The sequence below is a fragment of the Furipterus horrens genome, unplaced genomic scaffold, assembly GCF_987537825.1.
Source record: "Furipterus horrens unplaced genomic scaffold, mFurHor1.1.pri manual_scaffold_7, whole genome shotgun sequence".
In the NCBI taxonomy this organism is placed as follows: Eukaryota; Metazoa; Chordata; class Mammalia; order Chiroptera; family Furipteridae; genus Furipterus; species Furipterus horrens.
The window spans coordinates 65,920,003-65,937,179 of NW_028327177.1; the positions used below are offsets into that span (position 1 = coordinate 65,920,003).

Genomic DNA, 17,177 nt, shown 5'->3' on the forward strand with positions numbered 1-17,177 from the left:
CCTGTTCCTGCCCCTCAGGATGGCCGCCAGGTTTCTTCCAATAGAAGAGATGTGCAGATCTGAACAGCCTGAGGAACCTGAGAGGTAGAAGGTCTCTGTTCTCTTTGCACAAGTAGGTAAGTGACTCACTTCCTAAGCTGAAAGGGAACCCTCAGGCTGGCTCCACACAATGGCACCCCACTGAGTTCAGACAAGTGAAGTCAGAGTCACTCTGGGAAGCAGCTATCTGAGCTGCCTTGCTAGCCTGGACCGAGGAACAGGCTGGAACAGTCAAAATTACTGTAGAATTTTGGATCCTTGAACAAAATTTCACAAAAGCTTCCTTTCTGAAACCACAAAGGAAATAAATTGTCATCCAGATCTAGCTTCAGGTCTCTGGGCTGTATTCATTACAATAGACTATAACCGAGCAATGTTATCCCAATTGTATTTGATAACACTGGAGCATAGAGATGTCAAGTAACTTGATAAAGCCACACAACTAGCAAGTGGAGAAGCCAGCATTTGAATCCAGAGCCTGTTACATCATTTCTTGACCTACACAGAGGTAACAGTGGGCTGGTGGGGAAGTCAGCGGGAACGCCTGCTTGGACTCAAGCCTGTTATCTCCGTCTCACTAATGAGACACAATGAAGGTTATTAATACACTGAAATTATCCTGTCTGCAGGTTTTTTTCACATGGCGTTTCAAGGCACATAGCTTTTTTAAAAATTGGATTGAATTTAGAATTTCAGTGCACTTTTAACATTTCTTAAGCCTGACTAGCCATGCCTGATTAGTCTGAAATCAGGGAGATTTTACTTTCGCTTAACCATCCATTATGACAAAAACATAAGGAGAGCATGTGTGTCACGGTGCAGCGCGGGGACAAGGCACTCTGAGTCAACCCTCGCGGAGCAGTGCATAGGTGGGGCCCTTACAGCTCTTGCACCTCAAGGTTCCCTGGTGTTCTACAGGATGAATTAAACCCTCTTGTATGTTACTGCAAAGTTCTTACCCTAGAATGGCAGTGTCTCCTTCAAGACTATAGAGTCAAGCCTGCTTGCCCTATGTACAAACTAACACTGGAGTTTTCAAGACTGTATCTTCAGAGAAGGAAAACTCTGACTCCAAAAAACCTCCGCTGCCTTGCGGCATACCTCTTCAGGGGAAAGGCTAAGGGAGTAAACCCCGACAGAAAATCCGGAGCCGGAGTCCCTAAGGCGGTTTGACGTTGTAGTCAACACCGGCAACTCCTGCGGCGCACCTGAAGCCAAGCTGTATTGACTCCGTCTTTCCCTTGGATCCTTCAGCTGCGAAGAGAGGGGGGGTCTGCTGCATGGGCAACAGCAGACCCTCCATATCACCCTGCCCAGGCTCTGTAGCTTCAGCTTCACTGGAGAGGACACTCCAGCGACATCGCAAGATGTCGATTCAACACGGGAGGAGACAGATACCGTGTCACTCCCGAGTCGGACTGCACAGCCATTCTCGGCGGTGCAGATAGACTCTTAAGAAGCTACACCATCGTCTCTCGAGACGGACGGCTGCCGACGATCTTCAATGAAGTGTTAGGATTTGATCACTCTGATTCCACTTGACAAATCTCAGTGTTATATTCCCTCCCATCCAGTAAATGAGAGCAACTGTTTGTCAAATTCAGTGATCTAAACTCATCCTTGACTAGCCATTCAGGAATTACCTCCTGGCCAGACCATATCATTATCTTCATAAAGGTTGTTTAGCCACAATTATTTTAGGGTATATATCACAACTACATCCCAAACTGTGGGAGCCAAGTAAGGTCTCTCGGCAAAGCTAATCATAGGGATAAAGAGAAAGGGAATGCCCAACCTCTTCCTAGACAACTTGGCAGGAATTCATTAGTCTGTGGGCTCCCAGAAAGGGGAAGTTGGCCTTATCACTGCTACACCCCCATGTGTCTCAGGAACATCGCAGGCAGGGCCCACCATACACGTCTCCTGAGGAAATGGACTGAAACGTAAACAGCAAACCCCAAGAAAATCACCCTGATGTCAACAACTGGAATTTGGTAAGGCCAGAAGGCTGGTTATGAGGGTGTCCAAGTATCCCAAAATATTTCAGGACGTTTAATGAACACTATGCATTGACCTTAATATGAGATAGTCCAGGACAAGTAAAAAAAGTCAAGTTCCCTTGACTTTAGCAGAGACATTATTTCAAGTCACTGTGACAAGGTTGGTTGTTCCAAGCAGATCCGAGGTTCTGATACTTCATGGCATAGTGGGGAGGGAGAGGCTCCCATCTACCCACCTCTGGACTTCCTTGAGATGGAGGACACAGTAATGTGGCTGCTACAGGTTTAATAAGAAATAGGCTGGGGTGTTTTAAGAGGTCAGGCACACACAACTGTAGCTCTTTCTGCCCCCCCCCCCCATCTCACTAAAAAGTGGGGGAAGTAGATTCTGGAGAGGGCTTGACTTCTCACTTTCTCTCCTCTTTTGCTTGTGTGACGAAGTACTCCATAGTCAACTAGTAGTAAAATATAGGTGAAGGGAAGGAGGCCCTAGTTAAGGGCTGAGTATACAATCACATCTACTAGGCCAGTTCCCTAGAAGCACCACACCAGGGATTCTGGGCACTCCTTTCTTAAGGAGATGGAGCCCAGCTCCCATTGGGATCATCCTCCCAGCTCACATAGATGTAGCCCATTTCTATTGAGATCATCCTCTGAACATACACATCCCATGGAAATTGCACAGGGTGGGGGGATTGGCCCAGGCAGGATTCACAGAGGGCCCCACCTTCTGTGAATGGCAGATCACTTAAGAAAATTGTGATGTTTCTTTCTGCAAATCTTAGAGAGCGAAGTGCAAATCATTCCAGACCCAGGGAACTAACCCAGTGAAGACGGTGGTAACTTGGGGCTGGCAGGCCAGGGCACTAATCCTGCCCCACCTATTTTGCCATCTGGACATGGTATTTCATCTTCATCATCTCAAATGAGGGTATTGGATTGCTAGATAATCGGTTTCTCTTCCAACTTCCGCAGAGAATGACAACTTTGTCTAGAATCTTAAGCACATGCCTTTCACTGCAGCCAACACAGACTATTTGTAAGACACATACTTGTTAGCAAATTGGAATTCAGTGTTTGCGGCACAGTCTGATATTCAAGAGATAGTCCAATAGTTGTGTTAACCATCCCTGGGAAGCTTGCACACAGGAAGCAGATTCCATTCCATTAATATTTATTGAGTACTGAAAGTGAGAACTTCAACATCTAGTATCTCATTTAAAAACCTTTCTTCCCAGTTTTTCACTAGAGGAAATCTTGATAGCATGTTTAGCTCTTTCATAACCAGTTTTTTCCTAAACTTATTATCCCAGTAAATTATCAATCCCTGCAGAATCTCTGGTTTTGGACCCTGAACTAATCTTCAGCATAGCAGACCTGGGCCTTCTTATCTCAGCCCCCTACAGCTTGCCTTTGCTGTGCAATTGCAGCATCCTTCCTCCCTTTGACACTGTTTACTACTTAGTATTTCTTATACAAGGGTCCAGGCCGTTGTTTTTTTTCCTTTGGGGATAGTAGGTGGGATTTTATCATTGAAGATAAATGTGTAAGCTTTCTTTGGTCAGAAACTGCAAACCATACAATACAAAGTCTCTCTTCTTGTCTCACTGAAAGCCTACATTAGTGTCCATTGTAGTAATCCAGCAACACATTTCAGATATTTACTAGCACTTATTCCTCCATTTCCTCAGCAATCCTGAATCTTCCTGGAAATAAATGGGCATATAAGTCCCAAATAAATATGGGAGATTCCAGTGATTCCAGTGCAATGATTAAAAGCACAGGCTGTGGACACGACCCACACTGTCACTTGTGGCCACACTGCCACAGATGTGCCATTTCACTTCTAAGTCACTTTCCTCAGTTGGAAAATGGGGCCATATTGATCCCAAGTTATACTGTCTCATGAGACCTTCCTTCATATAAACCATTCAGTTCAGTTCCTGGCTCACAAGTAGTCAGCAAACATTCATTTGCGATAACATTATTTTGGAACCCAAATTGTCCTGCATTTCACTTCCATTTTTTATTGATTTTATTGGTTTACTCTGTTTTCTCCGATTCACTGACCCATGACTGTATCACCATCCCTCATCCCCTCCTGTCCTCTCTTTTCTTAGATCCCACCTGGCTAAACTGCATCCCTGCTGAATTCAGCCATCTGCTTTGTCTTTAGGACACAGTGGAGCATAAGGCAGAAGGGTGCTCTGCCACTCAACACCTGTGTATCTTTAAGTGAACTGCTCATCACTTCTGTAAAATGAGGATGACAATAATAATGCCAGATGACTCATGATATGTAATCAAGTTTAAATAATACTATATACACTTAGACTTTAACTGGTCATAGTAAGGTCTCAATAACTGTTCACTAGGATTCTCTTTATTGTTATTACTCTATGTATGAGCCAATGGAATAAAGTTGGGGAAATCACGTACCCAGAAGCACAAGCACTAGATGGGTCCTTGATAAGAGTCTGGCAGCTCTTTTTATCTCCCTAGTATGTCTGTTTTCCACTGTCTGTCCATACTATGTTATGCATTCAGTTCTACTTCAAATCTCTTTCACCCTCAGCTGACGACCTTCCCTCCTGCTGTGTGGGGGAAACAGAGGCCACAGGACCAGTACCATTTCATCCGACCATCATCCAATATATAACTACCCACACCTGCACTCACTATCTCCACCTTTTCTATAATTCAATGGGCAAAGGGCTCTTGTTTCCATCAAAAGCCAGCTCGTCCTTGGGGTCCACATTCCCTCCCCTATGGTTTTTCCAAGGACTGTGATCCTGAACTTACCCTTCTTCTCTCTGCATCTTTGGTTCCTCGCTAAGATGATCCCCAAAGACCCTCAACTCCTACTATGCATGCCCTGAGTGTGGGTGGAACCCACCCAGGACTCCCTTCTAACCAATAGCAAAGATGATAGTTTTCTTGCTCCTGTGATTCTAGTGCATTATATGAGACACCAGCTCACTAGCAGACAGGTGGTTAAGATCTTCCTTGATGACTTAAATGAACTAAGAGGCCAAGCTGAGGAAGCCCACATGATGAGGAAGCACTGTCAGTGGAAAGAGGGGCTCTAGGAGCCAAAGGTGACTGCCAGCAAGAGGCTGGGACCCTCAGACCTACAGATGAATGGGACTGAATTCTGCTGACAACCTGGATGAGCTCAGAAGGCAGCTTCTCCTCAGTCCAGCCTCCTGATGAGAATAGAGTCCACCGAACACCTGGACTGCAGCCTGTGTGACTTAACACAGACCCAGGGACACCAAGCCTGGACTCCTAACCTGTATACATCTGTTGTTAAGTAATGACTGTTGTAAGTTAAAAAGTTTGTGGTACTTTGTTACACTGCGATAGAAAACAAATATGCTTGCCCTCTACCAGACAGTCCCATCATGCACTAGAGGATAGTGTATTCTGTCAAAAAAAAAAAAAAAAAAAAAAAAAATTCAAGACCACATGCCCTCCAGATGTTCCACTACTCTCTGCTCTCCTTTCCAGCGAAACGTGTAAAAGAGTTTTCCATACGTCTTACTGTGTCCTCATCTCCATTCACCACTCAGCCAACAGTAATCACAACACTGACTTCACATTCTTTTGTCAAGGACACCAACAAGTGCCACATTATCAAATCTGAATGAACATGCCTCTATCCTTATCTTATTCAATATTCCAGTAGTATTCAGTACCATTTAGTGTGCCCCATTTTCAGAACTATTTCTTCTCTTGGCTAACTGGCCTTCATATTTCTCAGTTTTCCATCATTCATGGTTGCTGCCTTCTCTCCTCCTACACCCAAACCTGCTACCTGAGCAGTGCTAAGCTGCAGGGTATGACCCCAGCTCTCCTGTCTTGGCCTACCTCATTCCCTCTCTAGTCTCAGCTTCAATGACCTCAACATGCTGGTGACTCCCAAATGTTTCTCTCCAGCTCTGACCTCTCCCCTCTGCTCCACATCCTACAGCCATGCCTAATTGCAGCTTCTGCTTGGATGTCTAACTGTTATTTCATATGTAACACGTCCAAAACATGACTCTTTTCCCTCCCCCAAATCTGTTGTTCTCCGAGTTTTTCCAACTGCAGCAAATGGTACATCTAACCGACCTTCACATGGGGGCTTCACTGTGGATTCTCTTTTCTCCTCCCACTCCCTCACATCAGCAGGTTCTTGCAGGTTGATTGTCACAATAGATTCTGACTCTGTCCATTCCTCTCTAACTCTCTCCTGTTAATCTAGAGAACACTGCTTTCACCTCTCTCTTGGACTACAGCACCTAACTGGCTTCTTGCTTCTCCCTGTTGTCCACTATACTCCACATGGCAAGGCCTTTTTAAAACACAAGTCATCTTGTATGCCTTTGCTGCTTAAAACTCTCCAAAGTCTTTGCATTCTACTTTCAAAAGGCCCACCAGGCTCTACATTGCTGGCCCCAACCTGCCTCCTTGGCATATCTCCAACCTACCAAGTTCTAGCCACACTCACCTTTTCCTCCTTCCCACATCAAGCTTTTTGTAATTGCTATTCCTTCTTTCTGGAAAGATCTTCCTTTCAAACTGCATGGCTTGGATCTCAGATCAAACATGTCCTCCTCAGGGAGGTCTTCCCCATAATAGCATTCTCCTCTTCCTCCTAGACTCTGAGTTACCACCATTTCCCTCTCATCATGTATCACAATCTCAAGTACCCATGTTTATTTATCCACTGGTTTGATTGTTGCTATGACTTCTCTCAGCAGATGTGAGTATATGGAAGGTGCTTACTTCTGTGTTTTAAAATAGCACCTGGCACATTGTAGGTGCTAATAAATATTTGAATAAATGAATGCATATGTGTGTGTGTGTGTGTGTGTGTGTGTATATATATATGATGTAAACATTGTTATATGCATTTATAATAAAATGTCCTGTTACGTTCCACTAAAATCTCTCTTCAAATTCAATGTCAAGATGTCTAAAAAGCAGTAAAAACTTAGACAAATTATACCTCAAGCTACTTAATATATACATTTCTGAAGAGTGGACAAACCAAAACATTATAAAATAAACCCATTTTGAAAAACTGTAACAGAAACTTGTTAATGTGAAAAATCTTTTTTTTTGATAAATTATCACATGTTAGTTATTGTTTTTATAGATTTGATTTCTCCCCCTACACTGGGTTTGTGTGGATCACAGAACATAAGTTATAATTAATTTTTTATCACAAATTGTTCAAGCACTGTTCAAACCAAAAGGCATATTTTCAGTATTTCTGGACAAAAATGACAAAGATTCATTACTCCTATTCCTCAATGTCACTGACACTATATGACTTAATCTCAAGCCCAGCTATGTCCTACAGCCATCCAGTGCAGGACTTTTAACAGGCCATGGTAATGAGTATCATCATGGTCTGGAGTCCAAGAAGAAACTGTCAAAACTATCTTCTCAAATGCCTACTTGCTGAAAACTTCTCATTCCCAGAGCAGATACTTCCTGGGTGGCCTAGGAAAGAAATCTGGCCATACCTACTCCGGGGCTCTTCTAAATGCTGTTTAAAGTGTCTTTGGAACTACAATTTCATGCTTTGAGGAGGTGATTTTTATGCAAGCTCCGGCAAAATATAAATAAATAAATATCTATTAAACTCATTTGTTTATGTATTTTTTCCTTCCTAATATACCAAAATCTTCTGAAAACTCCAGTAAGCAGTTATGTAGTTGACTTTAAGAGCTACTGTTGAGAAAAAGCACTCCCTCCCTCCTTTACCACATGCTGCCCTCAAAACTTCTTAGCAACGCACACTGTGCATGAACCTCGGCTTGGGTTTGCCTTGTCCAATCGCACGCCTGCAAGTCCAGCCAGTCAGTTCTGTAATAATAAACTCCTTATCTACTAAAGATACAGAACTCGAACGATCTCGGTGCTTCCGTTCACAGGGACTTCGCTGGAATCCTCAGCACAAACTCATGTTCATTTTCAATGACAAATTTTCTCGATTTTCTCCTTTTTTACTCATTTGCAATTCTGAGGGGGAAAAAAAAGCCAAAATACTAAACAATGTCAAGTTTCAACGGGGGAGGGCAGCGGGGACTGCCAACGCTGCCAGCAAAATTCACGCAGAAACCACGGGCTTTGCTGTGCCTGCACTGGGCTCACTGGTTCCCTCCCGGTGCCTTCGATGGAAACTGGGCCACAACTGTCCTAGGATGGAGAGGGGCTGAGATGGACAAGACAAGCTGCCTGCTGGTAGCAATGAGCCAGACTAACCCTCAAACCCAGGACAAGGGGACATTCCTGCTTCCTCAGGAACAATATCTCAGCCCTCCTGCCTCGCTTGTCTCCCCCCCGACACCCACCCCACCCCCAGCTCAAACCCGCGTCTACCTCGTCCCAGCTTCAAGTTCTGACCGCACAGGGACAAGTGGCTTTTCCTTGCACTCGCAGGAGACCCGGCCTTTGAGGAAGGGGCAGCGGCCACCCTCAAAGGGGCCTGGGTCCTAGTTGGGCTGGGCTGAGCTGAGCGAACCCGGCCCCGGAGAAGCCAGCATGCCTGACACACCCCTCACGGGCCCCTCACGGGCGGTACTCTCCGTCCGCCGGTCCCCTCACCGGCCTGTGCCCTCCCCGATCTACCAGTCCCGTGCCCCGCACGCACCTTCAACACACTCCGGGCCGGGCCCCTAGGGACCGCGAGGCCAGGGCCGAGAGGCAGGAAGCGCTCCTCGCTGTCCTCGTCGTCGTCGTCGTCGTCGCCGTCCACCACCTCGATGACCCCCTCCTCGTCGTCCTCCTCGTCCTCGTCTTCGTCCTCCTCCGCGCCCCCTCGGGGCTTCTCAGGCACCCGCCCGAGACTCCGCCGCCGTCGGCTCGCGCCCTCCTCGTCCTCTTCCTCCTCGCCCAGCAGCAGCAGCAGCACGGGCGACGCGGCGGCCCCGGAGGCCCGAGGGGGACCGGTCCCCGCGCTCCTGGGCGGCGGTGGAGGCAGTGGCGGCCTCCCGCTCTCGGGCGCCGTGCCCGGCGGGTGCAGCACGAGGTCCCCGCGGCGGCCGCCCAGGCTGGAGCGTTTGGCCAGGCGGCGCGCCTGCATGCCTGCTGCCGAGCTGTCCCCTCCCCTCCTCTCGCTCCCGCTACTGCGGCTCCTCCCGCGGTCGCTGAGAAGCGCGCCCGCCTGGGCTGCGGTGCTACGGCTCGGCTACGGCGGGAAGGGGGCGGGTGTGAGCGAACCGCGCGCTGCCACCTCCGCCGCCGCCGCCGCCCTGGAGCCGCGGGCCGCGCTGCACCCCATGCGGCCGGCGGCCGGGCCCGCGACTCTCGGGCCTACAGCGGCCTCCCGGGCGCGAGCTATCCGCACGGCTTCCACCGCGCCGCCGGCCGCCCGCCTCACAGCCCGCCTCACAGCTTGCCTCACAGACCGCCTCTCAGCTCTCGGCCCCCGAGCCGGCAAAACCCGGACTGGATTGCTCCCCGACCCGCGGCCTCCAGATCCGGAGCTTCCGAGAGGCCCAGGCCGCCACCCCCAACCCGAAGCCTGAAACTCCAGATGGATGGAGGACCGCGCACTTCTCTGCAATTCAGGCTGCCGGTCAAAGTCAGACTCTGAAGGAAGAAATTTGCCCCTGCAAGTTCATCTGAATGGTCTCTGCGTGTCGACCGCACCTGAGCTTCTCTGCCATCGGGGAAAAGTGCTCGCTCGCATCGGAGACTGGGGGTCAGTCCCTAAGATGAGTCACAAGACTCATCCGGTTTCTTGAAACACGTTCATGGCATTGCCTGCCCACCTGTCAGTCTCTGAGCGCACCTCTCTAACCCTGCCTATCAGGCAGTCTGGGCCCTCATGAAGTCCTTACTTTCAACTTCTATTTCTGCATTCTTACCTGGAGTACTCGGTTACAACGGCCACATGCCAGGATTTCTGCTTAATGTCAGCGCCTTTGGAGAAAGAAACAGAATGGCCTGTTCAAGACTGCTTGAATTTGTTATTTAAAAAAAAATAGGATGAAGTGAGATCAAGTCTGGGAACCAAGTACATAATCAGTTTGCCATTTTCTGAGGCTTTTTCGGTGTTATACAGAAAAGTCACTTATTACTGTATGGGATTAGGCTATTTGGTAAGCCATGTCCTTTACATTCACATCACATGCCAAATTCCACCTCTGTAGGTGAGGCCTGGGGGTCACCTAACTCACCTAGTAACTCTGGCAGTTGCCTCTAGGAGGATGACCTCGCCCCCAGCACACTTTCCCTGTAATTACTGTTGGAGATCTAACATCACATACCCTGTGAGATGCTCGAAGGAGCTCATTAAATGCACACTTATGGTGTCTTCCAAATGTTGAACAGGGATGATGACAAGGATTCTAAAATGTTCTCCCTGGATCAAATGAGCTTCCTGATAGACCTATTTCAGGTAATGACACTCTCATTATACCATTCAGGCCCAGAATAGCAGGATCATTTTTAACTGCCTTCTGTCTGGTATCCCCAGAGGCAGTTGCCCACTGTTCTCTCTGATTGCCTCTGGAATCCACTCCTTTCCCTCCATTCCCAAACCTCCTACAGTGTTTATGGCTACCAAGTAGAAGTTTCCAACCAGCTCACTCCACCCACTTCCTCAACCACACACCCTCCCCTTATCCTTCTACATACCAGCACCGGATTCATCTTCCTCAGAGTCTTCAGATCATGGCATTTACCCCTCGAACTCTTCATTTGTAAATATTCCATTTAAGACTTCAGAGAGTGAGAAGGTCAAGCATTTGAAGAGATGGGTGTGTAACAACAGCAGGGGCCAGCCAAGACTCGAACTAATCAGATCCCTGAGTGTTTACAAAGATTACAAAGAATGGAAAAGAGCCACTGAGTGGTTTCATCCCAATTGCTAGAAACTTGCCTTGGTCAGTTTGGGAGATGATTTTAGAGACAGGCATCCGGGTCTTTCTCTGACTAGAAGAATAAAAGATCAGGGCCAGGGCTTGGTGGTGAAGGAAGATGAACATGTGAGGCAAGTAGGGGGGTGCCTGGATCCCAATCCTGGCTCTGAAACTTACCAGCTATATGTACTTACTCATCCTCTCTCTGCCTCAGTTTCCTCATGTGCTAAATAGGGATAATAGCAGTCCCTATATAATAGTAAAGTTGTTTTGTAGGATAATAAATTGTCCTACAAATATGTGCAATATGTGTAATCAGCTTAGAGGAGTACCTGGTACAGGGAGGTCTGTATAAAGTCTTGTTATAGTCAACGTGTTGATAGCAATATACAAAAATAGTACCTTGGAATAGTCTCAAAGAATAACAAGTTGACTCTCTTATAAGTAAGCTCAGAACTGTCAATAACTAGTAAAAATGTGCTTTTAAAGCCCAACTACATTTTATTAAGGGGCTGTGGTCAGGCAAAGGATAAAGCTTTTGTGTCTGAAATTGCCATAGATGAAAGAAAGTACATGCTCTCCTGAAAACTGACAGGAAAAACAAGATTAAGTAAGTCCATGGTTGGTATTTATGGTTTAGTGGAAGCAGCATGAATTTACACCATTTTTTTTTCTTTCAAATTTGCTGTAAATACTTTGAAATCAGCTTGTTCTCTTTCTCAGGCTACCTCAGTAGAACCCATGCATATCCCATTTCCTGGCCGCGCTAGGCCCCAAGAGACTACCTTCTGAGAAGGAGAAAGACTGGTCTTGGTATTGGGACAAATGAAGGCAAATGTCATGGAAGAGGTTTGGCTGAGCTGGACTATGGAATGAGAAGAATCTAGACAGGCAGGGACATGCAGGCCATTTAAGGCCAATCTCATGACATTAGAGGACATCAATGGGAAGTAAAATCAAAAGGCCTAGTTCACCAGGCATCAAGAAATATCTAATGATAGGGGTTCCTGATACACTCCACCCTGACAAGCCTGATTCAGAGCACTGTGTGCAGCAGTGAACAAAATAAATAACACTCACTATGGAAGGGAGGTGACAACAACCAATGAAAATAAGCGAACTGTGAGATTCCACAGATGTGATAAGTGCTCTAGAGAAAGTAAAGCAGAGGACAGGCTATAGTGAGCTGTGGGTTTAATATTAAAAAACATACTATATTTAAGACCTTTTTAATATAATTGGTTTATTATTATTATATTTATTTATTATAATTATATTTAACTTATAACTACTTAATAATTATACTTATGATACATTTATTATTCTATATTTATTTCTATTTTAACATATTTAATATCAATAAATATATTAGAATGAACAAAAGAACAGCAGGGAATGTAATGTGAAATTTGAATGCACACTTATAGCAGTGGCCGTGGCAATGGACTTCATCTCCTTTTCTTAGTGGGTGGGATCTGTTTTCTCCTTTATCTAGCTGTGTGCTTTGGCTGACCAGTTTGTGAGGTGCTGAGGACCGAGAATGGGTTTTGGTATAAGTTCCTCTCCACACCACAGAGAAATTGGCTGCCTTGGCTTGGTTTCTCCTAATCTTAAATGACTCTTAAACCTTTGAGAGTTGAGCCCCAAACATACCCCAAACATTGTTTTTATATGTACTGAAAAATGGTACCAAAACAATCAAGTTCAATTTGACCTTTTGTTCAATTTTTTTAATTCAACATTCAGAAAAGTAATAATCACGCTCCCTAAATCATGAGATGCAACCATAACCAGGGCAGAAATACAACAAACTCCGCCCCTCCCCCCACCTAGCAATAGCTCTTTGATTTCCTTGAGTACCTTAAATAGTTGGATTCTTGGAGAGTGGCAAGTCCTTTTAAAAATTATTTTCAGGAGAAATCACAACCAATACCACAGAAATACAAAGGATTGTAAGAAATTACTGTGAACAACGATATGACAAGAAATTTTACAACCTAGATGAAATGGACAAGTTACTCGAAACATATATTCTTCCAAGGCTGAATCAAGAAGAAGCAGAAAGCCTGAATAAACCAATAACAACTAGTGAAATTGAAGCAGTAATCAAAAAACTCCCAGCACACAAAAGCCCTGGACCGGATGGCTTCACAGGTGAATTTTACAAAACATTCAGGGAAGAACTCACTCCTATCCTTCTCAAACTATTCCAAAAAATCCCAGAGGGAAGACTCCCAAATTCTATCTATGAGGCCAGTATTACCCTAATTCCAAAACCAGGTCAAGACACAACAAAGAAAGAAAACTACAGGCCAATATCACTGATGAACATAGAAGCTAAAACCCTCAACAAAATATTGACGAACCAGATCCAGCAACACATTAAAAAGATCATACTCCACGATCAAGTGGGATTCATTCCAGGGATGCAAGGATGGTTTAATATTCACAAAACAATAAATGTAATACACCACATAAAATGAAACACAAAAACCACATGATCATATCAATAGATGCTGAAAAAGCATTTGATAAAATACAACACCCATTTATGATGAAAACACTCAGCAAAATGAGAATAGAGGGAGCATACCTTAACATCATTAAGGCTATATATGAGAAGCCTGAAGCCAACATCATACTCAATGGACAAGAACTGAAAGCATTTCCCCTGAGATCAGGAACAAGACAAGGATGTCCACTATCTCCACTCCTATTCAACATAGTCTTGGAAGTTCTAGCCACAGCCATCAGACAAGAAAAAGAAATAAAAGGCATCCAAATTGGAAAAGAGGAAGTAAAACAGTCACTATTTGCAGATGGCGTAATAGTGTACGTAGAAAGCCCTATAGACACCATGAAAAAACTACTCAATCTAATAAGTGAATTTGACAAAATAACAGGGTACAAAATCAATATTCAAAAATTGAAGGCATTTCTGTACACCAACAATAAAATACCAGAGATAGAAACTAGAAAAAGAAATCCCATTTAATATAGCATCAAGAAAAATAAAGTACCTAGGAATAAACTTAACCAAGGAGGTAAAAGATCTGTACTCGGAAAACTACATAATACTGAAGGAAGAAATTAAGGAAGATACAAATAAATGGAAGCATATACCATGTTTGTGGATGGGAAGAATCAACATCATTAAAATGCCCATACTACCCAAAGCAATTTATAGATTCAACGCAATCCCTATTAAAATACCAATGACATATTTCACAAACCTAGAACAAATACTTCGAACATTTGTATGGAACCAAAAAAGACCCCGAATAGCCACAGCAATTCTGAGAAAAAAGAACACAGCAGGAGGAATCACAATACCTGATATCGAACTATACTATAAAGCCACTGTTATCAAAACCATCTGGTACTGGCATAAGAACAGACATCTAGATCAATGGAACAGAATAGAGAGCCAAGAAATAAACCCCAGTCTACACAGTCAACTAATATTTGACAAAGGGGCAAGGAACATTAAATGGAGTGAAAAGAGCCTCTTCAACAAATGGTGCTGGGAGAACTGGACAGGGACGTGTAAAAAAGTGAAGCTAGACCACCAACCTACACCACACACCAGAATACACTCAAGATGGATCAAAGACCTAAATGTAAGCCATGACACCATAAATGTCCTAGAGGACAACATAGGCAGAAAAATTTCAGACATTACATGTAGCAGTATTTTCACCAGTATATCTCCTAAGGCAAGGGAAATAAAGGAAAGAATAAACAAATGGGACTACATCAAACTAAAGAGTTTCTGCTCAGCAAAACAAAACATCAGCAAGATGAAAAGGAAACCAACCATATGGGAAAACATATTTGCCAATGATACTTTAGGCAAGGGATTGATCTCCAAGATATATAAAGAACTTATATGGCTCAACACCAAGAAGACAGACAACCCAATTAAAAAACGGGCAAAGAACCTGAACAGACACTTCTCCAAGGAGGACAAACAGAGGGTCCATAGGCATATGAAAGAATGCTCAACATCACTAGCCATCAGGGAAATGCAAATAAAAACCACAATAAGATACCACTTTACACCAGTCAGAATGGCCATCATCAACAAATCAACAAACAACAAGTGCTGGCGAGGATGTGAAGAAATGAGAACCCTAGTGCATTATTGGTGGGAATGCAGACTGGTGCAGCCACTATGGAAAAAAATATGGAATTTCCTCAGAAAACTAAAAATGGAAGTGCCTTTTTACCCAGCAATTCCATTGCTAAGATTATATCCAAAGAATCCTGAAACACCAATCCAAAGGAACCTATGCACCCCTATGTTCATAGCAGCACTATTTACAATAGCCAAGTGCTGGAAACAGCCTAAGTGCCCATCTGTAGATGAGTGGATCAAAAAGCTGCGGTACGTTTACACAATGGAGTACTGTGCAGCAGAAAGAAAGAAGGAACCCCTACCATTTGCAATAACATGGATGGAACTAGAGAGAATTATGCTTAGCGAAATAAGCCAGGCAATGAAAGACAAATACCATATGATATCACCTAATACAGGAAACTAATGAATAACACAAACAAATGAGCAAAATTGAACCAGAGGTATGTAAACAAGGAGCAGACTAACAGTGACCAGGGGAGAGGAGGGAGGGAGAGAAGAGGGATAAGAAGGGGAAGGGTCTAGTCGAGGAACTAGTATAAATGATCCATGGACATGGACAATGGGATGGGGATTGACCGTGGGAGAAGGGGTGGCGGGGTGGGGGGAAGCCATGGGGGGAAAAGTGGGACAACTGTAATAGAAAAACAATTATTAAAAAGTAGAAAACATGCAAATAAATAAATAAGTAAATAACATTATTTTCAAACTAAAAATAAAATTTTGCCCTTTAAACAGGTTATAAATGTTAGGATAAGGTTAGTCTTTTTACACCTCTGGAAAACTTAAAAATGACTCCAGATGATGACTGTCATCCCACTGCATGAAAAATAGATTAAGGTTAAGAGAATCACTCGTTTCTTACAACTAACTGTCAGGCTGAAAGCCTGTGTAAGTCAAGCATAAACCTCCACCAGGATAAATGTGTCTTTCACCTGCAATTAACTTCAACCCTCTTTAACAACACAGTGTACTTTAAGTACATGTTTTTACAATACTTACCAGAGACTTAGATTTGTTTATGTGTTTGTGTATGTATATATAAACATGATCAGAATTACAGTACTTTCTTTTTTAGGTAACACATATTTGCTCTTTTGTGTGTGTGTGTGTGTGTGAGAGAGAGAGAGAGAGAGAGAGATTTATTTCATTCTCTGTCAGCTATAGCCAGTCTATAAGCAGCTCTGGCCACACACCTGTCAGCCCTGTGACCAGGGCAGGTTTGTCCTTTGTTTCTTGTAGCAGTTAAGGAAATCCCAGTGAAGGGCTCTGGCAGGCCCAGTCTGCATCATGAGCCCACATCAGTGGCCAAGGGTGGAGTGCTGTGATTGGTTACCTTCAAACCCCATGGGTAAAGGGAAAAAGAATGGATACTGAACTGGGCAGAAAAAGAACATAAAACTTGTTATAAGTATAACCAATACTATCTAAAATCTGAAAATGCAATTCAGGAAAATCATATCTAATCTCTCTACTCAAAGACAACCACTGTTATTGTTTTGGCATATTTATTTTAATTTCTTTCCTATGTGTCATTTTTTTGTTACAAATTTTTTTAACACAAATGAAATTATGTTTAAGTATTATTTTTACACCTGGTTTTTACAATATAAGCTTTCTTTCACACTTGGCAATATAACTTGGATTTTGAACTAGACTAGTAGCAAAGAATAAATCATGAAAATACTACAAGCAAAAGTGCATGAATATTTTCATCATCTCTGGGGAATGACAGCCATTTTAAACAGCATATGAAATCAGAGGCTGATAAATTGGACCAAAAAAGACTTTTTTAAACTTTATGACAAAGGTACCATTAAAAAGTTTAAAAATAGATGAAAGATGATAAGAAGAAGACATTTTCATCATAAAACCAATAATTAACATATAGCATAATACAACCAATTCAGTATTATTAAAACAATTCGATATAATATTCACCTTTGAGGCTGGTAGACATGTTAAAGCTTTGATAACATTCAGCATCACTGAGAGTGTGGGGAAATAGGTGCTCATGTATTCTGTTGCAGTGCCAATTCTAACTCCAAAATGCAGCCAGCATTTCCACCTCCAGCTCTCCATCCTAGAGAAATCTGAGCTTGAAGGAACATGGACAGGGCATCTGAAGCAGCACTTTTT

General features: G+C 43.8%; 1 protein-coding gene across 1 annotated transcript in view; it reads right to left on the bottom strand.

The window, feature by feature from the left end:
* The window catches only part of ZNF704 (zinc finger protein 704), a 186,020-nt gene extending 176,625 nt beyond the window's left edge, over positions 1-9,395 (bottom strand). Inside the window, exon 1 of the mRNA XM_090282903.1 lies at positions 8,686-9,395. Coding sequence (XP_090139029.1) covers positions 8,686-9,117 — 432 coding nt within the window. The 5' untranslated portion in view covers positions 9,118-9,395. The remainder of the gene's footprint in view (positions 1-8,685) is intronic.
* Positions 9,396-17,177: the final 7,782 nt, after the last annotated feature.